General features: G+C 36.2%; 2 protein-coding genes across 5 annotated transcripts; one reads left to right on the top strand and one right to left on the bottom strand.

The window, feature by feature from the left end:
* Positions 1-15: 15 nt before the first annotated feature.
* Positions 16-8,524, top strand: LOC111403890 (probable transcriptional regulator SLK2). Of its 3 annotated transcripts, none has more exons than XM_023032538.1 (10): positions 16-84; positions 896-1,929; positions 2,122-2,253; positions 2,444-2,492; positions 4,574-4,788; positions 4,877-4,945; positions 5,514-5,614; positions 6,565-6,658; positions 6,752-6,821; positions 7,483-8,288. In XM_023032538.1, the coding sequence occupies exons 2-10, from the start codon at positions 988-990 to the stop codon at positions 8,286-8,288; spliced, it is 2,478 nt and encodes an 825-aa protein (XP_022888306.1). In that variant the 5' UTR covers positions 16-84; positions 896-987. The 3 variants fall into 3 exon arrangements, with proteins under 3 accessions (XP_022888306.1, XP_022888307.1, XP_022888308.1); XM_023032539.1 differs by lacking the exon at positions 16-84 and adding an exon at positions 112-274; XM_023032540.1 differs by lacking the exon at positions 16-84 and having other exon boundaries at positions 988-1,929; positions 7,483-8,524.
* Positions 8,525-9,023: 499 nt separating this feature from the next.
* Positions 9,024-14,493, bottom strand: LOC111403889 (F-box protein PP2-A13-like). 2 transcript variants are annotated; one of them, XM_023032537.1, is made up of 4 exons: positions 14,031-14,493; positions 13,799-13,917; positions 9,842-11,490; positions 9,024-9,736 (listed from the first exon to the last, which is right to left on the bottom strand). In XM_023032537.1, exons 1-3 carry the CDS (start codon positions 14,352-14,354, stop codon positions 11,064-11,066), a joined length of 870 nt encoding a protein of 289 aa, XP_022888305.1. In that variant the 5' UTR covers positions 14,355-14,493; the 3' UTR covers positions 9,024-9,736; positions 9,842-11,063. The 2 variants fall into 2 exon arrangements, with proteins under 2 accessions (XP_022888305.1, XP_022888304.1); XM_023032536.1 differs by having other exon boundaries at positions 10,468-11,490.
* Between the last annotated feature and the right edge of the window lie 11,051 nt (positions 14,494-25,544).

Below are 25,544 nucleotides of genomic sequence, written 5' to 3'. Positions count from 1 at the left end.
CGAATCAGCCTACCAATGTTGCTTTTTTGTTTTTGTTCTTTTTTTCTTCTGCAAATTCTCCTTGTCAATTTACTTTATTTCCAGGTTTGAAATTTTTCCTCTTTTACTCTTCAGTAAATTATCTTTAGTGGGAAAACATTTTAAATATTTTCCATTTATAGCAAGTATAGAGCTTTAGTTTCCTGCATTCTTACACATTTTTTTTTCAGTTCGTTGCAAATTTTCGATCTTTGTTTCAAACTGATGTTAGGTGTAAAGTGGTACCAATCAAAAGGTTAGCCTGGGTTTTTTAGCTGTTAGGCTCTGATTAATTTGTAAATTTAGTTAATTTAAGTTATAATGGGTTTGATCGCACTTTTGATCGGGTGGGTGTGATTGAGCTGAGATTTTATTTGCTACTTGGATCGGTAATAATTTAGTTATTAGTTGATTTAATCAGGTGTTGTCTTTATTTTGACTCATATTTGGTAAAGAACAGTGCTTTACTTAGGAAGAATTTAAGCTCAGGACTCGGTGGTTCAAAATTAGGGTTTTGTGAACATCATCGGGGAATGTGGATTTTGGTGTAACTATTGCCATGAGTGTATTTTTGAAACTTTCTGATAGTTTAAAACTGCAATATGCTTGTTCAGATTTAATTTTGTTTTATATATTGTAAATGTCATACTTTTTCTTTGCCAAGTTTTTGCTCTACTCACATTTCTGTCTGCTTGTTGTTTTGTAGAATCTTTCATAATTTTTCTTTTAGATTGCATGTTATTGAGGCTAAAAAGTATTGGGTTATGTGATAAATTCATGAGGAAACGAATTGAAGAAGTTCTATTGTGTTGAATTCTATTTGGAATATTTTAGTTTGAAGAAGGGTAGTTTGATGTTAAGTTTTCCTCAAGTACAGCCAGCGTTAAGTCCCCTTTTATGTACATTAAGTTGTAAACGGTTGGCACTGGATAGCTATTTGGATCCCAGCCCCAGGCAGCAGTATCTCCTATGATGCCCTCTCACGTGGCTGGAGGAATGAATCATTCTTCTTTGAGATCCGGAATGCTTTCCCAAGGAGATGGGAGATCCCAGGTTGCAGGGAGTTCTCAGTTGAATTCAAATTTCAATAACTTGTCGAATTCAATACCCGGAAATGCATGTCCCAACATGGGTCCAGTTTCTGGGGGTGTTGGCAACACAGTCTTAAATGGTGTGGCAAGCTCTGGACCAAGTGTTGGGGCAAATTCTTTGGTCACTGATGCCAACTCAGGACTTTCAGGGGGTCCCCTTCTGCAGAGAAGTGCCAGCATCAATAAGGAATCTTATATGCGCCTACCTGCATCACCAATGTCATTCTCATCTAATAACATTAGCATCTCTAGCTCTTCTGTCGTAGACGGATCCTCTATTGGGCTGCCAGGTTCTAATCAAAACTCAAACTCTCAACAAGCCCAGCAAAGTCAGCAGCATCAGGGAGCTTCAAATGCGACATCTTTGCCTACATCAGGGATGGGGCAAGTTCAGCTTCCTGGTGTTCCAAAGGTCCTTAGTTCCATAATTCAGGATCCCACTATTATGTCTCAGCTACAAAAGAAACCTCGCTTGGACATCAAGCAGGAAGATATTCTACAACAACAGGCTCTGCAGCAACTGTTGCAGAGACAAGATTCAATGCACTTACAAAACTCAAACCCACAGTTGCAAGCTTTGATTCAGCAGCAGAGACTACGGCAACAGCAACAGCAACAGCTCCTACAGTCCATGCCACCAATGCAGAGGGTTCAGTTTTTGCAGCAACAGCAACAGCAACAGCAGCAGCAGCTGCAGCTAAGACAGCAGCTTCAACAACAGGGAATGCAGCCCGCATCTTCCGTGAAGCGCCCTTATGATGGTGGTGTATGCTCACGTCGGCTAATGCAATACCTGTATCATCAGAGACAGAGACCTCCTGTGAGTATGTTACTAGATCTAGTAACAATGTTTTGTCCAGATCATATATTTTTTTTCTTTATTTGTTATCATCTGACAGAAACTTATAAAAATCATATGTTTTGACTTATCTTTTTTCCTTTTTTAATTCCAATGTAGGGTTGGAATTTTTGTTACCACATGATAGTTATTTATGTACCCCACACCTTGTAGGATAACACTATTGCCTATTGGAAAAAATTTGTTGCTGAGTACTACTCCCCACGTGCGAAGAAGAGGTGGTGTCTATCCTTGTACAATAATGTTGGGAATCATTCGCTTGGGGTATTTCCGCAGGCAGCAATGGTAATTGACTAATCATTTTGGATAGTAGTCAATTTTACTCAATTCATGATAAATCTTTTCTCCAGGAATTGGATGGATTTGATTTTCATCAATTTTTGCAATATCTGATTTGCCGCTATAGTTTGTTCAAAGCTGGCACTTTTCAAATGCATAATTTCATAACCTGCTCTTGTTGTTTCTTTTTTGTCAGGATGCATGGCAGTGTGACATTTGTGGTTCAAAATCTGGGAGGGGATTTGGTGAGTTGTGTTTTTTGTTTTGAAATTCTTTATTTCTGATTTTGTGTTCGTTTGTCCAATCGTGACAGATGTCAATTGTGATGTGCCACTGTAATATACATCTAGACTATGTTATTTAATATTTTTTCTATATTTTACTCTTCCATTTATCTGACTAAAATTCTTAATGGGGAAGGAGAATATGGGTTTCCTATTAAGTTGCACATTACTTGTCTATTCCTTGGGGAAGATTCAATTCATGTTTGTCCAAGTTTATAATTGCTAATAAGCAGTGGATCCCAAGGAATGTGGGGTTAAAAAGTTGGTAAAAGTTGTGGGCACGAATTGTGGTTAAAATAGAGTTTAATCAGCTTATAATTGGCTCATTTCTTATAGTATGCTGTGTATTGATTACTGTAAATGATGAAATACTGAATTGGCAGCAATTTTAGAATGTATGGTATCAAATTCTAGTGAAACTCTTGAGGTAGTTTAAGGGTTCCTTTTATTTTTCCAAATATCAGAAATTGTGAAGTTATCGCTAAGCCTTGTTTGATCATTCCAAGAAAGGCTGATAACTGCCTAGAATTCATGATGTAAGATATTGTGGAGTGTAGCTTGATCATTGAAACAGTTTCTTTTAATTGATGATTTGTTGATTAATCAATGATGTGTTGATATTGTTCATTTGAGGATGTGTGATGAGCAGTTGCCAAGGTGAGGTGTATTCCCAGTAGTAGGAGAGAATCTTTTATCTAGTGTTCTAAAAAGCGTAAATCGTAACTAATCGTGGCCTAGCATCGAGCTTTACGAGGCCTAGGTGTAAAAAAAGTTTTCTTAATTTTAATATTACTTCAAATTTTGAATCATTCTAAGCATCATTTAAAAATTAAAATAATGCATACCAAGCATCTAAAATTATAAAATACTATATTTACTTAACGATTCTTATAATTAGTCAATTATACAATTTTCAAAGGAAAAACTTGAAACTACAGTAAAATAAATAGCATTTAAAAGAGGGAAAAAAATTAAAATACTTAATAAAGTGCACCTAGCCATGCATCAATCGATCAACTTGGTAGTTGACTTCTTAATTTTGCTCTTACTATCAAGACTTGGCATTAAGCCCGATGGTGCGCTTTTTAGAACACTGCTCGTATCACTCTAGATTCACATCAAGGTTATGCTTAAGGCTCTATGTATTTGACTATCTGTTTTTCTCTTGGATGAGCTTACAAGATATAGCCAAGAATCCAATAGTTGGTTTCCCAGAGTATGTTATTCTGTGATGTCATGGTTTTAGTAGATGAGACTATAAATTGTTAGATAGAACTTTGGAGTTCTTTGAATCCTAAAGATCTTTAGGTTAACTAGAACTAATTGTAAAATAATAGAATGCTCTTTTAGTCATAATAGGAAGTGGATACTTGAGTATTAAAGAGGATTGCACTTTCCCAAATATGGAGTTTTTAGGTAGTAGTTTGATTAGTAAGAAGGAAACAGGATTTGAGGACGACGTGATACATAATATTAGAGTGAATCTGATGAAATGAAGTTCTATCAGGATTCTGTAAGATAGGTGCTTGTCGGTAAGGTGGACAAGTTCTAAAGAATGATTCTTGGACCAGTGGTTTCATTTACCAAGGGTAAAGTATAATTTGATAACTGTTGAAAATGTCTGGGACGTCTCTATTTCTTTTCTTATTTACATTACCTATTCTACGATGTCTTGTTTTCATACTTCACTTTGTCTCGAACAGTTCTAACATTATTGCTTTATCTCCTGTTCTACCATACTGTTACGGTTTTCTCATGCATATAATTCTTCTTTCTCAGGAAGATCGTGTAATAGATGCTCAAAATTAGAGAAATCATCTGTTATGTAATTTTTTTTTCTTTCCCCAAAATTTAAGTTGTCCCAGTGATTTTTCTTTCCTTTTATTTATGGCTCATATTTACACCAATCATGTGGGGGTGAAGTGAAAGAATGATACTAAGGGCTCTGAAATGGCCTTGCTTTAGGCTTTAGAGTTTGCTGAAGCTAAATGTTTAATAGTCAAGTTAGCTCATGTTCGAACTTGTTCTGTGGGTTTTAACAGAGGCAACTGTTGAAGTGCTCCCCAGACTTAATGAAATCAAATTTGGCAGTGGTGTCATCGATGAGCTCTTGTTTTTGGACTTGCCTCGTGAATATAGATTTCCTTCAGGAATGATGATGCTTGAGTATGCAAAGGCAGTTCAAGAAAGCATATATGAGCAACTCCGTGTGGTTCGCGAGGGTCATCTTCGTATCATTTTCAGCCCTGATTTGAAGGTAATCTGTAAATGCTGATCACTAGGAAGCACTGTTACTGCTATGCACTTATTGCTTTGATCTTTGACCAATTGCATATCTTGTTCAGATATTATCTTGGGAATTTTGTGCACAGCGTCATGAGGAACTTCTTTGTCGTAGATTGGTTGCGCCACAGGTAAATGCATCCTTGACTGACTGTTTGCTGGTTGATAATATAATTTCTCACAAAATGGGGCTCAAACAAGGGCATAATGTGTCTTTTCCAATTGCATCTTTATTAAGTTTATTTATTGAGTCTAAAAATTTCATTCTGAGATGGATTTTGATTTTTTAGTGCTTAGATGGACTTTAAATTTTTAGTTTTTTTTCGAAAAAAAGAAATACTTAACCCATTATTCTTTCCCTCATTCAGTCAAGGAGGAATTTTGATACTAAATGCTGCATTGGTTGAATCAATACCCTGCTCGTGCTAGCCTGGCTAATTCCGTGCACCATTCAGTAAAATGGCATGGTAGTGATTGGGGATGTCACAGTTTCAATATAGAAGTTCTAAAACTATTGACTCATTTTTGTTTTGTTCATTAAAAATGGAAAGACTAGGTTTGAGATATAGAGAACTACAAGCTTAAAGCAACACTTTTTAGTGGGCCAAATATGTCACTTGTTTAGCATAAATTTTATTGATACAAGTACAGCATGTTACGTTGTGTATGTAGAACTTCTAAAACGCACTTCTCCTGCAGGTAAATCAATTGCTGCAGGTTGCCCAGAAATGCCAAAGCACAATTTCTGAAAGTGGACCTGATGGCATTTCTCAGCCTGATTTACAGGCAAACAGTGTTATGTGAGTGAAAAAAAATTCTATTCTGCTAGTCCGCAATTTCTTTTTTACTTTAGACCAATTCATTTGTTTCCTTTACTCCCCCTTTTAGTTCAATATCTGCAAATGAAAAGCAATATCCTGCTTGCTGATTAATTAAGTGTAATAAAATTCGTCATTGGAATGAGCAAAATTAGTCGTCCTGAAAGTTCATTGTCCATGGCATTTAGGAACTCGGCAGACTTCTTTTGCTAGACCTTTGAACTGGACTTTAAAGTTCATCATGATTGTCCATTCTCTTGCTATTAATTTTGTTGTCAATTTTAATCGTTTAAATTTTTAGCGGTCTATGTTTAACGTCACAGCTTTTATGTTTCAATTCTCGTTGTGTATTCTACGATGGAATATTTTCTCTGGGTCTTGCTTTGGCGCTCTTAATACATCTATAGGGTTAAGAAATCTAAGAATAACTAATTACCTCCAGACTTGGAATGTCAAAAAATCGCATTTATTAGTTTATATGGTGTTTATTTTATGCTGAATTTTATATTGACCCCTTACGTTTTTATTATTGTGACCATCTGTTCGCTTTAAAGGGGCTGCGAGCACAGCAATGCCTTTCGAGTTTACGTATCATGTTTTATAGTTTATTGAAAAGCAAAGAATCAAGAAGATTTATCGCCTTAGTATTTAAATAACAAAATCCAATTTATGAGGGTTCAGGAATTTGTTTTGTTAGCCTTGTATTGCAGTCCTCAAGTGCTTTCGCATTTACAGAGGTTCAGGGAGGACATAAGTACCTTTGTAATCCCTGAAGAAACTCCTAGCTTGCTGTTTTCTGTTATAATTTGGTCCCTAGCTTCATAATTATGCACTCAACTTGCTGAATTGAAAATCATGTTTTGACGTAAAAGCTGTTTGTGACTTCTTATACATTTCTTGTATGAAACCATTTCGATACCTACTTTTTCCAGGGTTGTAACGGCTGGACGTCAGCTTGCTAAGAGTTTGGAGCTACAATCGCTTAATGACTTGGGATTTTCCAAACGATATGTTCGGTGCCTTCAGGCACGTTTTGATCTTTTATAGACCTTTTGACATGCATTGGCCTGTTGTTCAAACTTTTCTCCAAGGTGTCTCATAGTTGTTTGCTGTGAACAGATTGCTGAGGTTGTCAATAGCATGAAAAAACTGATGGATTTCTGCAGAGAACAAAAAGTTGGGCCAATTGGTAATTACTGTTCCTACTGGTTTCACACTCAAATAACGGGGTTATTTCATTCGCGGTAACTATACTTTAGTCTAGTGTCATTCAGGTAATTGTAATTCTATTTTGTTCAATTGGGTTGCTATACTTTAATTTGATTTCAATCGAGTTATTCTATCCAATTCCTTCATTTAGATTGACGAAAATCGATGAACTGATGGTCAATAAATGAATCTCATCATTTATATTACCTACCATATTTGTACATACTTCAACAACTAACAGTTGTGTGTAGTGACCATCATCTTTTGACGGTCATATCATAGGTTTTTGTCAATGGAATTGGACAAAGTTGCTGTAATTGAAATCAAATTGAATTGTAGCTACCTAATTGAAATCAAATCAAATTAAAGTTACTTGATTGATACGAAAGATAGCCACCGCGAATGGAACTTTTCCTCAAATAACCCACGATCCACTTGCAAAATTTGCATGTATAATGGAATATTGATGGGATTTATTGAATGCATAGATCAACACAAAGACGTGCTTTTTTGTAGCTTGAGTGTTACTAAAGATGTAGTCTTCTTGAACCCAATTTATCCATGTTTTAAGAGCACAAAATAATGTCTGGATGGCCATATTATACGATTCAGCATAATCTAACAGCAATGTTCATTTACAGAGGGCTTGAAAAATTTTCCACGACACACCACTGTGCCGAAGATCGAGATGCAAGAGATGGAGCAGATGGGAGGTGTTCAGGGTATGCCATCTGATTCCAATGCACTAAATAAGGTAATGGCATTGAATCCAGGGACCAACAGTCAAATGAATAATAACAAACATATGGTTGCTCGAGGAGCTTTGAGTGGCTCAGCACAGGCTGCTCTTGCATTGACAGACTATCAAAATTTGCTGATGAGACAAAACTCAATAAATTCAACCCACAATTCAATTCAGCAGGAGGCATCTTCTTCGTTCAGTTATTCTAGCCAATATCCGACTTCATCAATTTCTGGGTTGCAAAATGCACCGGGCGGTGGCTTCTCGAGTTCCCATGTACCACAGCAGCAGCAAGGGCTGCAGCGTTCATTAAGTTGTAATGGTTTATTACTACAAAATCAACCCCAGCCCTCTCACAGGAGCCAAATGTCACAACAGCAAACGATCCAGCAATTATTGCAGCATATGAACAATAACAATGGTGGGGGCGGAGTTCAACAGCAGTCCCTTTCGATTCAGGGCCCTTCAGCAGCAACTACTCCTGCTGCAAATGGACAAGGCAATGTTGTTGGACACCCACCAAGCAGAAGCAACAGTTTCCAGTCTGCTTCAAATAATGAGTTCTCATTTACCCATAAACCATCAGATTTGCCACAGAATCTTCATTTATCAGAGGAAATGGTACAAGAAATTGCCCACGAGTCCATGGAAAATGGATTTTTTAACAATGATATTGATGACAGCATAAACTATATGTGGAAATAACATAGCTCTATTGCTAGATTCGGGGAAGGGAACCTGGCATATAACTATGTACAGATGTTTGGTTATTTAATCATTTTGTTTTTGTTTCTTCCTCTCAACTATATTGTAGCTGCTTTTGTTTGTAGTTCAATTGGTGTTTGTTTTAGTGTCATCTTTTCTTCTGGGTTCTAAGCTTCTAGCAAGTGTAATCTATTGACATGAATTTGAGGATGTTATAAATTGATGTTAACATGATATTTGCATCTTTCTTCTAACTGAATAAAATTTGATGGTTCTGCCTTCTTAATCTTGTTCCTGGTAATTTTCTTCTCATGGGAGGGCATCTTAGAATTTCAAAATGTACAAATTCTTGGCATACAAAGTATTTACCGGTTAAGTAGCAAACTAACCCGAGACGCATTATAAGATTCATAACTTGCAAGACAGAAGAAACGAGTAAGCAGAAAAGCACTCCAAGGCCCAGATGGATGCAAGAAAACATTGCTTTTGCCAAGTAAAAACGAAATTGGGTTTAGCAAATTTAATTCAATGTATTGTTAAGTTGTAACATCAACACGAAAAAAATGAAGAAATGAGTGGTTTCCATGTTCTTTCTCTTGAATTTTCATTTTTTGCTTCCATTAAAACATCAAATTTTAAAATCACTCGTAGGTTATGCTTTCCAATATACAGTCCTGTAAAACTATAGACTGCTACCGGAAGGCTGCCACTGCATCATTGGAAGTCTTTTAACAGTTCCTCAACACTCTTCACGATAGAATCATTATTGTCTCTCACTCGCTCGGCGACCTATAAGAAGTCAAGCGGGTAAGAACTTCACAAAGAAAATTCATTACAGCACCTACTATTAATAAAGGCATAAAAGATGATTGACACAGAATTTGACGAGATCCAGAAGCAGTACTCCAAGATTGTGCCAAACAAAGAGCAGAACATTAATTGTTGGGAAACTGTTTCTTTTGTACGTCACAAGCTTGCATTTACATTTATTAGCACCTTTTCAATGCCAATATATATTTATTTACACTGGTAAAGACAAGGATAATGACACTTGTACTGTCACAGCATTTCGGGTTGTCCAAAACTTTTTTCTGGAAAAATACCAAACCCACATCTAAGAGGAATTAGCATCGTTAAACTTGATATTGATGCAAAGTCAGTCATCCCAGTGAGAAAAAAAGGAAACAGTAGAGCCCAATTGTGGGCATCGGGTATGATTTTAATCCTTTACTTCCAACTATATCAATATGCCAAAGCGTGTCTTGTTTTGAACTTTTTCCTCGCCGAAGGCAACAAAAGGTGACATCATCCCTCATAGATTTCAATCAAATATACAGCAAAGCTCATGGCACATTCAGGCTCACCCTGGAATGAACGATTCCATGATCAAATATTAAACAGTGGCCAGGATAATTCATTGGCTTAAGTCCAAATTCTTGTTTCTCAACCTGCAAGAGAACCCACACGTGCCATTTCATCACAATGAAAGAATAATATACATTCGGTAATATATAACTATTTTTTAATTGAAACTGCCCGTGTAAATTCCGTACATTTTCTATTCATTTCGAGATTATCTAGACATCTAACAGAGTAAATCAGATATATAGTCGTCAGAATCTCGACATCAGGTAGTATTTTAACCTCAAAGACAAACATATTTTCCTTGTAGTTCTCTGTGGTCAAAATACTACTTGATGGTCATATTTCTTTGCTTCGTCCAGCATGGCCTTGTATCCTGTAAGAGTTGCCCTTAAAGCATGATATCACGACCACTGATCGTGCTCAACGATGATAAACAACTTATTTCGATTTTCTCTGCAATTAAACAACCCAAACCTACCAGCCATCATACAGAACGTACAAAAAGTCAAGGAATTACTTTATGGACACTAATCATAGAAGGTTTAAAATTTCAGTTGCAATTGAAGCCAACTCTCATGACATCAATGAATTGTGGAATGACATCAAAAAATTGAGGAATTACTGATGATAAATGTTAGTTTTGCAGAAAGATACATTTGGCTACTTCTTAATAGATAGTCAAAAGCTTTTTAATAATTACACCATCCAGTGAATTGAATCATCTCCTCAGGTCATTAACCCAATAATGAAAAGATACGCTGCAAGAAAGAATCATATTCAGGAAAGGGAAATAATTAAAAACGAAGAAAGTCACCTTCAGTCGTTTCTTGTCTGCATAAGATATGCCATAAACTCTTTGAAGCTTTCACGGAACTTCAACAAAAACATATCCTTCGTATTAGTATGAACTGTGAACATGAATTGGATTCTACTTATCTTCTTCCCCCACCCCACCCCGCCTCTCTTTATCATATCTAAGACTCCGTCCATCAGGCAATATAGTAAATACACCGCATAAATTCACTACCATCAATCATAAATCGACTCAAAAGAGTTTAAAAGCATCTTGAATATCCTTCCCCACAAGTTTTGAGTTCGTAATTTTTTTGTTTTACATTTTGTACAAGTTCCTTGCAGATTACATCCATGTTAGTACAAGCTGAAGAATACATTTTAAGCCTTTATTGATACACAACATATCCCAAGAGCCAACTTCCTCATATGGGACTCACTGTCAAAAGTTAACTTCCTTTCGGTGAAAAGCTCTATTGTGGGTCAACTCAAATAAAAGAGAATCTTTTTATCTACAAAAGCCATTCTCGACTTTGTCACATTCATTCAACCAGTAAGAATTCATCGACCATTTAACTCGAATGTATAGTGGAACTTCTTTGTCAGTCAAAGACAGCACTAAAATTGTTTTAACTTGTTCACGGTCTCAATTGGGAATATGAACACTGAGTCCAAGCAAAGCCCAGCCTTTGTGTGCGTGCAATCAATTTGAGCCATTGAAAAGTTGAGTTTTGTTGGGATGTAAGAATTCTCAACAACAAAATCTCCTACATGATAGTGCATCCATTTCCCTGCAGCCTCATTCAAATAACACTTTGATGCCACATGCTCGCCATTTGATGATGCTAATTGGAACTGGACAGGCTTATTCCAGCCATGGACTTGTTCTAAATTATTGATGATTCGCCGACTGCCACGTCTTTTTGAAGCTCTCCCGAGCTGCAATCGGAAAAACAGGCTGTAATTTCCGGCCGGAAACTCGAATTCAAGGTTGCCTTCCACTTCTAGCCACCACATTTGCTGAAGATAAGCAATTGTATGAAATCTGTACATTTTCAAGGATCATTGAATGACCACAAGGGAACAAAATTATCAACAAAAATGACTTATTGAACAGAAGAGGATGTAACACATAGAGTGATAAGTGTGTTTTACACACTTATTCAGGGTCTAAAATGGAGATATTTAGTTGTTCTTTTGATGAAACATATTCTAAATTGTTGTATTTTGTAAAAATAGGCAAAACTCAATCGTTGAACAACAAATTGGAAGAAATAAAGGAAAAGTCCTAAAAAAAGAGTGAAATACAGAAGATGGGATCCAAGTTGCAACAATTCAATAGTTGAATTCGACTGTGAATTGAAGATCGAAGATGTTAGGAATTCAACTGGATGCACTTGGAAGCTAAGAGGGTGAAAATATGGGTGAAAATATAGGCGAAAAGAGGAATAAGACAATGCGTAGAAGTTTGGGACCAAAACGTGAAAGAATGTGGAAGGCAGCAAAAAATTGCACTGCCATCGCATAGTATTATGCAAAAAAAAAAAAATATGGAGTTCAACATTTGAACTATGCGACCGCATTCCATTGAACTATGCGGTCGTATAGTTATAAAAGTCAGTCGAATCTCGGGTTTCCTTGTATGATTAAAATTCAACTGGGCAAAACAAGGGGAGCCTCTTTTATGCAAAAAAATCAACTCAAGAACATCAAGATTATTAGAGAAATAAATTAGTAGAGGGTAAATTTATATTTGTGAAAAATTTCAATTGTGGAATTGTAAGAAGATTATAGAGTAGAATTTGTACTAGGAAATTCGAACAAGAATTGGAAGGAAAATTCAAGATATATCAAGAATTCATCGTAGTCCTTCAAGAATTCAAGACTTCTCCTCGATTATTTAATTTTCGGGTGATGTTTAGCTTGCCCCGTGGATATATTAGAAATGATATCTTGGGACGGATTACTTATTCATATTTGAGGGAGGCATGCCACACTAGGAACAGTTTGTGGATAAGAAGTATTGTCAAATCTAGAATGATTTCTTATAATTTCTATATGCTCGGCTAGATTTTTACATTGTTAGGATGAGATGAACTATTGTCATAAGATTTTTGGATAAAGCCCTTGTTTGAGCCCCATTTTTTCCAAAAAAAATACATTCTTAAACAATGTTTTAACATCATTTCAACCACACATTCTTTAATAAAATAATATTACACGCAAATTCAAAACTTTTACTTATTTTTTAACTACACATTTTTCATCAATACATTATTCAAAAATTCATTTTCTCCCCTAAAATGGGGCTCAAACAAGGCCTAAATAATTGGATTGATGTTAATTTGTTTGAATGTTTATTATGATTAAGCTTGCTTTTCAATTAATTGGTCATTAGTTGAATTGCCTGTGGGTTCTATTGTCATAGAAAGAGATAATATGATCGTTATCACATAATAATAAGCATTGTGAGGTTTAATAGAGAATAAAAATATACTTCTATGCTTCACATAGCTTCTATAGATGTTCTAACTCGTTTAATACTTTCTTGCGTGTTCATATCTTTCATAGATATATAGGAATGTCATATGTAGAATTAGATTTAATTACTATGGAGAGAAACTTTTAATTAAAGGAAAAATATGGGAGGCAGGCCATGCCAGGTGAGAGAGGAGGTAGGGACGAGCTCCACCTTTTCTTTTCTTTTTTTTAAATGCTTGTGGGGCCCGACCCCTATAGTGAGGGCCTAGCAGCCCCCTGTGAACCGAGCTCCTATATATGGAGCTCGGTCCTTAATTAAAACATAAACATTGATCAACAAGAATGATAACAAAATGTCATTTTAAATTGTTGAATTAAAAATGGGTTAACAGGGGGATTCAACACGTGAGCAATACGTCTCACAAATTTGAATTACTTTGCTTATGAGTTAGTTGATAAATTGGACATTGATTTGTTACAACTCAATATTGCTATTCGATTAAGGGTATTAATAGTTTTAACTCAATCAAATACATAGTTTTCGTGGCTTCAACACTTAATTCATCATTATATTATTTGATCACGAACCCGTGCACTTATAAGTTTTCAAAGGATCACAGGGCTTTCAAGTTGTCAATAAATCTCTAACTTGCACAAGATATAGACTTTTTTGGCAAATAACAATAATATATAGCAATTGGACTTTTCTATTTTGCTGTTAAATTCAATTTTATCACCATCCTATTTCCAAACCAGACTGAATTTTTATGTAAACAGATAATTTTGGATCGACTAGGTCAATCATTTTTCACGTTTGATCAAGAGCTATCGATTATTGCAATCCAAAAGCTTGGATAATCAATAAATCTAACCTGGATTCATCTGTGGAGATATGAGTCCAATATCTCCTATCATCTATTCCTGTAATTTTCAATCCCTTCCACGAAATGGCAACACAAATCCCTCTACTACTATTTTCCAGCCAAACTTCCTGTCAAGATAATAAATAAAGACTTTACATCGTGTTCACTTTTTTAAAGTAAGTCATGTTGAATTATATCATGTAGATATGCTCGTTTATACTCTAGATTTAGTAGACCTTACCTTGGTGTCGCCAGAAAAGGGAATGGGACGACACAATCTGGAGAATATTTCTTTCTTGGATAAGCTCTCTGAGGATCCCTCTTCACTGAACAGCTTTTTCACAAGAATTTCATGATTTTCAGGCAACTTCGACGCCCAAACAACATCAGCTAGTGAAGCCTGGTGGAATGTTTTATTCAAACGTGCTAATTTACAGATCTCTGAAGGCTCCAAACAAGAAAGAATTGAAGCAATACAGCTCTCTGGTAAGTCACTTATATTAGGGTTTGAGGGATGAGTTACAGTCTTTTTCTCAGTTGCTAAACTAGAAAAACCAGCCCCCATATACAGAAACAGAAACCCTAAAATGATCCAAGTAACTGTACAGGGAAGAAGATTATATTCTGGCCTGGAAATGGAAAAGAAGTGGAGATAGAATATAAGGACATGAACATGAAATGTTTGCTTTTGGAATAGAATATGTCTTCCTTTATGAGAAGGCAAACATAATTAATATTAGCAAAACGTGTGAATAATGAATTATTAGTGTGAAGTTCACCCTGTTGAATTTTAGACATACCCTATTGGCAGCTATGACCCTTTGTCTCCTACTTTCAATGTTAGGGTCCATATAGGACCCTTTATCTCCTACTTTAAAATGAATTATGTTATTTGTACATAAAAAATATACACAAGGAATTGCATAAAAGAATGTGAAGAAAAAAGATTGAATGCAAAAGTTGATTATGCTTTAAACTTGACAAATGATATTATGACATGTGGCATTATATAACCCATTATGTAAAATTTGATGTACATGTAACAAAGTCCGGATAATATTAATTATACACTTTTTGTGTACATAATAGATGACATCTCTTCACATGGAAAGGACCTACGCATAATAAATTATGAATGGGCCCTCTTTATGTGAGTGAGGTATCAAGGATTATGTACACAGAAAAGTTAGGGACCATGTTCGGGTAATCTCTATAAACCCAACAAAATATTGAGGGCATTTGAGTTTACCTATAAGTAGCACTTAAAAAAAAGGGGGGGGGGGGAGGAAGGGAGCGGTTTCTTTTAAATACGTAGGACTGTTGCGTTCACCTCCTACTTGTGCTTGATTTTCTTATTAATAAAAATGATAAGGGCATTGTCATTCCCTGTCACTAGGTCAAAGACGGAGACATAAAAAGCATGAATAAGGTTAAACGGTTTAAATAAAATAAATAGTATTGTTGACACACTAAAAGTGCAGCTCAAATCAAATAGCCCAAAGAGTGAAGTCCAATTGGGGAGTCTAGGATAAAGGTCCAAACAGGATTATTGATGAATGTAGTGGAAGCCCACGAACACAGTAACATCATCGCCCAAACTTGCAAGACGCCCAGAATCTGAGCGAATGGAGTACCTTACGGTCGCCCAGAGCGATGACTCCGTTCTCGCCCAAAATCTTAGCAAACATAAAATATTATGGTTATCCAGAATAGTAGTTATTGAAGCAGTTATTGAGTAATTTTATCACATTCCACGATTCAAGGAGCCCAATTGAAGGAGGTTGAACGACAAGGAGTAATGGCAGCAATTAGAGACGGCAGTTTCACGACAAGTTAGCCACCATAAAAAAGTGGGTAGTTATAAAGCGATCAAGCAATTTCCAAGTGGTTTGTCACGAGGAAATCATCAAAAGAATATAAAAAGGAAGAGAAGACTTAGAGAAAAAAGGGAATAAAAAACACTCTCAAACAGAGAATATGTAATTTTAATTTCTTAGCTTAAATTTAAACACTTCTTTTAGTACTCGTGTGCTTGCGCCCCTTGGAGGCATTCTGTTTATTTCCAATTGTAAAGCATCGCCAATAAAACACCCCTTTTGGGGACTTTGTCTCAAAAGGTCTGTTCCTTATACAATCATCTGATCCCTTTTTTAATTGTTAGCGACTACCCGCGCGAAACAATTTGATACGCCCGGTGGGACCTTGGTGTTTGGTGTTGAGGATACAAAAAGTGAAACAATATACCTCACAAATCTGATAAGGAAGCAGCAAGTCAGGGAGGAGTCCAGTCTGTGATCGAGCGATATGAGGAGCAGCAAAGCTCTCAATGAACAGAGGGACAAAGTCAGAGCAGTCACAGTCGTTACGAACTAATGACAGAGTTGAGTCCTCGAACCATGCGTGCATTGCTTGGAGAACTCACACAGGATGTCGTTGAACAGGTAAATCTACGAAATGTTCATAATATGGAAAGATTTACCCAGAATGGGAATACACATTATGACAACATAGCTAAACAACTGAATACATTAAATGAAATAATGAATAAGTTAGTAGGCCAAATTTGTCAGCCAGTTGTGCCTATTGCAAGTCACTTTCAAGCGAGGACAATTGTAGGACATAATTCCCCAATCCTAAGTCTAAATCAAGGGATAGAACCACCTTTTGGTCCATCTACTTCAAACCAGGGAGATGGTGTAATGCCAAATCAGAATAGTGGTAATGGTACATCTAACTTGGGGGGTAACCTAAATGTAAGAGACAATGTCCTAAATAATGGACAGAATACCCCACGTGTTAATGAGGGAATAAATATTCAGGCTAATGGTAACAATGACCCAAATCATGGCAACTTTGTTGTCAACCAAGGACCAAACATCAGGCCTCAGGCAAATCAACCGATCAACCAACCTGTAGGAATTCTATATGACCCCAACGTCATGTTGAGAAATCAAATTATGGAAATAGTACAGGATCAAATGACTTTTGGGATACGTCCTGTCATTAGGCCGACTTACACGAAGTCATATCCTGATTGGGTAGACCAAGCATATCCATGGCTTAGAGGGTATAAAGTGCCAGAATTCTCATTATTTACCGATTTAGGAGAGATGTCTACTCTAGAACACATAGTGCGATTCACATTGCAAAGTGGTGAAGTAACCGACTACCATAAAATGAGGTTGTTCCCTAGTTCATCAACAGGAGTAGCTTTCTCCTAGTTCATCAATTTGCCAGCGAATTCTGTTCAAACATGGCAACAATTGGAACAATTGTTCTATACTCAGTTTTATAAGATTGAGTCTGAAGTTACTTTAGTCGATTTGGCAAATCTCCATCAAATGCCAAACGAATTGGCAGAAGGTTTCCTTCAAAGGTTCAAGACAGCAAGAAGTAAATGTTTTGTACCTTTGCCCGAAAAGGAGTTTGTCAAAATCGCTCAAAGTTGTCTAAGCTTTGATTTGAAAAAGAAATTCCAAGACAGGGAATTTCCTGATCTTTTCCAATTGAGCGCAAACGTGATTAGGTATGAATGATTAATAAGAGAAGAAGAGCAAATAAAAAATTCTAGCAAGGGGACTTATTATAGAGACCCAAATTTTGATGTTCATACCATTAATGACGAGTATCACGATCAAATAAAAATGTGTTTGGCCGAATTAATCAAAGGAGATGCGTATACTTGTCCTATAATGGCTAAGCCTAGATCGTCGGGCAAGGATGAGCCTATAAAAGATGAAAACAAACGGCTAGAACGTTCTCGTTCGATGTAACCAAAGCTGACCTTATATTTGATAAACTATATAAGGATAAGCAAATAAAGTTGAGCGATAAACATAAGTTGTCAAGCATTGAACAAATCAAGGGTAAAAAATATTGTAAGTGGCATAATGCATGGTCACATTTGACTAACAACTGTTTGGTTTTTCACCATGTGTTATAGGACGCCATTCAATCAGGACGAATTACGTTCGAGGATAAGAAGAAGATGGTAGTGGATGAAAACCCTTTTCTACAGCCACTTGGGGTAAACATGGTGACGACTGGTTTCAAAAATAGGTAGCCAAAATTCAAGTTGGTTATAGCCGACGGAGAGGAGGACCCTGGGCTACACCCCAGTGTCTTTGAACGTATCAAAGGGAAGGAGCCTAAAAAGGATGAAGACGTCCTGTGTACAAGATGTAAAGGAGAAGTGAGTGCAAATACAGAGAAACCAGGGATATGGCAGCATCACCATCGCCCTAATTTTTTCCCAAACGCTCAGCCTGTTAGAGGGCGAGGTACATCATTCTATAGGGGACCGCCTTTTGAGAGGCAGCTCAGGTCAATAAATAATGGGAGAACATTCAGGCCGCAACCTCGCCAACCAAATGTATGGCATTCGTTCCAATTAGGGATGTCAATTGGGTCGAGCCGGCTCGGCTCGTGGAAAAGAGGCTCATAGGCAGCTCAGGCTCGTGAAATCACAAGCCCGAGCACGAGCCGAGTCGAGCCGAGCCCGCTTGGCTCACCATTTAAACGAGCCACTCGTGGGCAAGCCCACGAGCGGCTCGTGGCTCGTTAAAAATAACGGCTCGTGGCTCGTCGAGCCAGTGACCGTTCTGGTCACTGAATTTTAATTTTTTTTAATTCCCCCCCCCCCACCTTTTTACTATAAATACCCCCTTCCCAAAAAATTTTTTTTATATCAATTGCTCTTTCAAGATTACGACCCTCTCGACTCTCTTTTATTATATCAATTATCGAATTTTTACTCTCTTGTGCTGCAAAATATACAATATCAATTCAATTTTTACAGTTTATTAGTTACAATTTCAATTCATCCAATTCTCAATTCTCACAATCTCACTACATTTATATTCATCTAGTCAAGATTTCATCATAAACAATCACAGAAATGGATCAACGTTCATTTGTTGAGAGCTTGTTCGATACAGGATGTGAGCCACTGCCACATCATGGAGAATCGCCTAGGATGCCGCAAATTCAATTTCCAAATGAATTTACCAGTCTAAATGACATACCGATACCTGAAGATGTTCACATTCACAGTCAGGGAAGCCACACTCCAATTGATTTGGATGATATTAACGTTCCCGAAGCAGAACATGAAGATGAAGATCAGCAATTAAATATCCCAGATGCGAGGGGAAAGCGAAAGGCCAAAAAACAAGCAAAATGTTGGGATCACTTTAAGTTGATTTCAACGGGAAAAGTCGTTGATGGCCTTGCAGAATCTAAAGCCAGTATGTAAATACTGTCAACAAAGATTGGCATGGTAAAAAGGAATTAGTACCACTCATCTCAACCGCCACTACAAATCATGTGCAGCCAGACATGGACTTCTTCCAGCTGGTCAAACACAATTACAATTTGGCAGTCCAGGCGTCGGTTCTACAACTTCACCCCTATCCACGTGGGTGTATTCGGAGGACGATACTCGAACCGGAATGGTGAAATTTGTTACCGCCACTGAGTTGCCTCTGGCTATTGCAGACAACCAACACTTCGTCTCGTTCGTGAAAGAATATCTACAACCGACGTACGTTGGGGTAAGTCGAAACACTCTTCATGCCGATAAAATAAATTATTTCAATAATTTAAAACAATAATTAATTATGGATTTGCAACAACATGGGGGTGTTATATCCTTAACTTCTGATATATGGGAAGGGGTTAATAAAAGAGTATATATAGCTGCAACCGCACACTATATAGACCCACTTTGGTGCATACATAAGAAAATTATTGCTTTAGAATTATTGAATTTCCGCACAATGCTAATAATATATATAATGCTATTATCAGTATTGTTAGAGAATATCATTGTGAGACTAAAATTCTATATTTTATTTTTGATAATGCTAGTGTTAATAAGGTAGTCGTCGATAAATTGAGTATGACACTTCAACCTGATTTTGGTGGGTATTTGTTTCATATTCATTGTGTGTGTCATATCTTGAATTTAATTGTGTAAGATGATTTAAAACATATAAAAGATGAACTTCAAAGGATTAGGAATGCATTAATATATATTACAATCTCTCCTAGTAGAAAACAAGCATTTGAAGATTTTTGTGCCGAACTAGGGATGATGACTGCTAAAACATTTGTTAGCGACGTAGGTCATAGATGAAACTCTACATACTTGTTATTAAAATCATGTGAAGGTTTCGAAAATTTAATAACTGACTTTTATAACAATAAACATGTTAGAAGTGATGACGATGGTATGTTAAATGAATCCGATTGGATTTTAGCTTTGAAAGTTAAACGATTTTTGACATCTTTTTATGAGACCACAAAGATTTTATCCAACATTTATTATCCCACAAGTTGTATGGTGCTTGAACGCCTTTATATAATTGCAAGAACATTCCATAAATATAAAAATGATCCTACTTTTAGTGAAATTTTAATTGCTATGAAATTAAAGTTTAGAAAATATTGGGAAGAACCGTCTATGTTATTTCCTTTAGCATGCGCAATGGACCACTGATATAATATTTCGAAAACTAAATACGTAATTGATCAAATCAATAAAGCTTTAATACTTGATATACCTATCACCTATAAAAATTTAAAGCAAACATTATGTGAAATGTATGATTTATATACGAAAAGAATGGGTGCGAATGTTAGTCGGGTACCCTCTGTTTCACCTACTCTTTCTGCTGAAACTAAAGAAGATGTTGCGGAAATAATGAATTTATTTCAGGGCATTAATACATTTAGATATGATACAACTGCAATATGTTCATCTAGTGCCATGTCGTCTACATCTGCATCTCATCAAACATCGATCGAAACTCAAAATACAATGCATGTCGAATTAATTGATTATTTCAATCATAATATGCCAACAGACAAAACAATTAAAAAAACTTTAGAAGAAGTAATTGAATTCTGGCGAAAGTATGAAAGATGTTGGCCAATTGTTTCTGTGATTGCGAAAGATCGATTGACACCTCCGGTTAGCACTGTTGCTTCGAAGTCTGCTTTTAGTGCAGATAAAAGGGTTTTGACCGATGTCAAGAGCCGACTGAAAGAAGATGTTTTGGAAGCGTTAATGTGTGTGAAGGATTAACAGGACGCTCATTTTCGACTACAAGATAAATACACTGAAATTGCATGTCGTCGGGTAAGTGATATTTGATTTAATTATATTAATCAATTTTTTTATTTTTTAATCGTTAAATTTAATTTTCTTTAAAAAATTGTATACGTTACAACAAGTTGTTCGTGTACAATTTTTAACTCCGCCTATTAAAATTGATGTAGCCGGTCCCAAGTCCGGATAAAGAAGGAGAGTTTATATTTTATTAACTTTAAAAAGAAATCAAAAAAAATATATTTTTTGTAAATGTATTTCAAAAAATAATTCGTTTTTATTATATAAATATTTTATAGTTTATAAAAAGTATTACAAATTACAATATGATATAAATAAATAAAATAAAAACTTGTTTTCGTTAAATTATTTGTATTTTTTAACACTTTTTATTTTTAAAACTCTATTCTTTATTAACTTTAAAAAGAAATCAAAAAAATATGTATTTCAAAAAATAATTCGTTTTCATTATATAAATATTTTATACTTTATAAAAAGTATTACAAATTACAATATGATGTAAATAAAAAAAAATAAAAATTTGTTTTCGTTTAGTTATTTGTTTTTTTAACACTTTTTATTTTTTAACATTTTTTATTTTTAAAACTCTATTCTTTATTTTTATAATAAAAAAAAATAGGCGAGCCGAGCTCGTGGCATTAAGGGCCGAGGCGGCTCGGCTCGACCCATTGCCAACCCTAGTTCCAGTATAATGTAGGAAGGGTGATACCCTTCAACGAGATGACTAGAACCCAACAAAGGCATTTTCAACGGAATTATGAACGAATGATGAGGCAACAACAGGGAGTGTCACATCTTAAGGCGCCTAAACTACTCGAGGTAGCCAATCAAAATGTTCTCGAAGACAGTGAAGAGACTGGTACAGGTGAATCGATGGAAGAATTGTCAGAGAGTTCTTCTGGGAGATCGAAGTTTGGGCAAGACAGAAGGGATGAAGAAGATCTAGATTAGCCTCTGACTATTCAGTTCGGTACGTTATCTCCTATCATGGCTAATAACTATTTAATAGCCAATGAGTTCAAGAACAAAGAGAAAGAAGAAGAAGAAGAAATGGAGGATAACGAAGAAGAAGCATGTGTGCTAGAATGTGAAGAAGGCCAAACTTCTAGAGGGGCCTACAATGATGAAGAGGATGATGGTATGATGGACATCGAATAGGAAATTAATCTGGAAGCAGAAAGAAGAAAGAGAGGAGTATCGCGCAATACCCTGTTGAAGAAACTACATAGAAAATGTGTTCGTGAAGTGGATTTGTTAGGAGAACTATCTGGGCGTTCTTTCGATTATTATGTGTTGTACAGGACATCCAAGAGAAAAAGGAGAGTACCTCGCTCTGAAAAGTATGGATCACCTCCAAGAATATTGCCTCCTCCCACAGGTTGGGTAACCGAAGAAGAAGCATTAGAAAACAATAAAAAGGAAATTCAAGAAGCAGAAGCTCAGTGCGACATGCTACACGTTGACTTATCATAAAAGGATAATTCAACAGAGAACGAGTAGGAAGTGGAAATAGATGCTGCCGAAAAGGTTATTTTTAAAAGACCAGCCATGAAGTTAACTAAACACTTGAGGCCATTGTACGTTAAGGGTTTAGTTAACGGTATACCTGTGGCGAAAGTACTTATCGATAATGGAGCAGCTATAAACACCATTCCATCTAGGATGATGAGGAAATTTGCAAAGATAGAAAGTGATATGATTCCAACAGAAGTCATCCTTACAAGTTTCAATGGAGGAGCAACTTCAACTAAGGGAGTTATGCCATTGGACAAAACTGTAGGGACAACTACTAGGACCTCGGTCTTCTTTGTAATAGATGGTCCTACTAGTTACAATGTGTTATTAGGAAGGGATTGGATACACGAAAGTCGCTGCATACCTTCATCGCTCCATCAATGCCTAATTTTCTGGAATGACAAGGGTGAAATAGAAGTGGTGCAGGCAGATCATAGACCTTTTGTCGCAGAAGCAAACTCAGTGGAAAGGTTCATATACGAAGGAAATTACGGACTTGTCAGAGTAGTCCAAGATGGAGAAGAAACTCAAATTGTTGCACAGAGCGAAAAGTTGTTTTCAGTAGATGCACTCACTGAAATGTTCAGTCAAATGAGGCCAAACATAATGGCCCTAGAAGAGCCAGTAATTGGCAAAAAAGTAATCAAGGAGTTTTAAATGAGTTGTAAGCAACAAAGGCAAATGGTCGATGTTCAGGCCTTTAAAGCCAAATTAATGGCTTTCAATAAAGAATGTAAAGACAAGACGAAAGAAGAAGCAGCCTTGAAAGCATTAGGAGAGAAATTTGTAGTGTTCGAGTTGGAACAAAGTATTGGCCAAGAAGTCAACAAGGTGGATTGTTTAGAAGAAGAAGTGCCTATAAGGGAAATGGATGATGAAGTAATGAGGACCACCAAGCCTGGATATGCGTAAGCACAAGACCCTCTGATTAAAGTGAATATTGGCAATGAAGGAGAAGATCGCCCAACATTAGTCAGCCAGATGCTCGATCAAGAGGTTAGTGACAAATTAATTATTTTATTAATGGAATATAAGGATTATTTTGCTTGGGGAATATGAACATATGCCTGGTTTAGATAGAGATTTGATTGAACATAGATTGCCAACCAAACCAAGTTTTAAACCTTATAAGCAACCTTCTAGGCGCTTTGCTCCTAATGTACTTCCTGAGATTAAGAAAGAAATAGAGCGATTATTAAAAGCAGGCTTTATTGAAACAGCCAGATATGTCGAATGGTTGTACAATATCGTGCCAATGCTAAAAAAGAATGGTAAATTAAGGATGTGCATAGACTTTAGGAGTTTAAATATAGGCACACCCAAAGATGAATATCCAATGCCTACGATAGATTCTTTAGAAGACTTGACTGCGAGAAACGTAATATATTCCTTCATGGATGGGTATTCAGGATACAATCAAATTTATATAGCTGAAGAAGATATACACAAAACTGCCTTTAGATGCCCTAGATCTCTAGGATGTTTTGAATGGGTAGTTATGCCTTTCGGCCTGAAAAATGTAGGAACGACTTATCAAAGGGCAATGAACTTGATTTTTCATGATATGATAGGCAAGTTTGTTGATGTGTATATAGATGATATAGTGGTCAAATCCATTAAAGAAGAGGACCATTTTGAACAATTGAGATGTTCATTTACGCGAATGAAGCAATATAAACTAAAATTGAATCCCTTGAAATGTGCATTTGGTGTTAATGTAGGAAACTTCCTTGATTTCTTAGTACACAAAAGGGGGATTGAACTTGATAAAAATAAAGCTAATGCCATTTTAGAGGCCAAACCACCTCGCAATAAAAAAGAATTGCAAAGGTTTCTAGGCCAAGTAAACTTTTTAAGACACTTTATTTCTAACTGTGCAGGGTGAACTAAAATTTTTTCGCCACTTTTAAAGCTGAAAAATCAAGAAGAATTCGTCTGGAAAGAAGAGCATTATAAGGCTTTTGAAAGCCTAAAGACATATTTATCAAGTCCACCAGTGTTGGTGTCACCAATCCAAGGACGGTCAATGAAAGTGTATATATCGCCTGAACAAGAATCAATAGCTGGAATGGTCGCGCAAGAAGACCAATTTGGTGAAGAAAGGGCGATTTACTACTTTAGTAGACGGTTAACAAAATGTGAACGTAATTATTCTGCTATTGAAAAATTATGTCTTGCATTGTTTTTCACATGTACGAAATTAAGGGCTTATTTACGGCCCATAACCGTTTATTTGATTTCTAAAGTAAATTTGGTTAAGTATATGTTCTCTCGCCCTATTTTACACCAAAGGGTAGGCCTTTGGACTTTAGCGTTATCAGAATTCGAAATACAATACATACCCCAAAAGGCAATCAAAAATCAGGCTTTGGCTAACTTTCTGGCCAATCATCCATGCCTTTACATGCCTGAAGAAATTGAATTGGAAATCGATTCGTTCGAATTAAAACCTTGGGTTTTATGTTTCGATGGGTCAAAAACCTCTAAAGGTGCAGGAGCAGGAGTAGCATTGATAAATCTTTTAGGGATTTGTTACAAATTCGCATTCATTTTGGATAGGATGTGTACCAACAATCAAGCCGAATATGAAGCCTTAATTGTGGGCTTAGAATTAATGATAGATATGAAGATAAAGAATGTGATTGTTAGAGGCGATTCTCACTTGGTAATTCACCAATTGATCGGTGATTTTAAATGCCGAAGTGATTCCATTATAAGTCAATATGAAATCGCCCAAGAATTGTTGGAAGAATTCGACCAAATAGAGCTTCAATGTGTTAATAGGATATATAATGACATAGCAAATGAGTTGGTCCAGATGGTCTTAGGGTATTCAAAGGCTTTAAATTGGAAATCTACTTGTGAATATGGAGTAATATCACCTGTAGTCCAAAGAAGGGCGAGAAGGATTGAAATTCATTGCATACAAGATGAAAATGCAATAGATTGGAGGGCAGAGATTAAAAGGTTCCTTAAAGAACCTAATAAAGGAGGTAGTAGGAAAATGAAATTGCGTTTGCTAAACTATACATTGATAGATGAAGAGTTGTTTAAGAAACGCTCTGATGGTATATTACTAAAATGTGTAAGTTTGCAAGAAGCCAGAAC

This window comes from Olea europaea, chromosome 11 (assembly GCF_002742605.1).
Source record: "Olea europaea var. sylvestris chromosome 11, O_europaea_v1, whole genome shotgun sequence".
Taxonomy (NCBI): domain Eukaryota; kingdom Viridiplantae; phylum Streptophyta; class Magnoliopsida; order Lamiales; family Oleaceae; genus Olea; species Olea europaea.
Note: the sequence above shows the minus strand (reverse complement) of the source record. Positions and strands in the feature narration are given on the sequence as shown.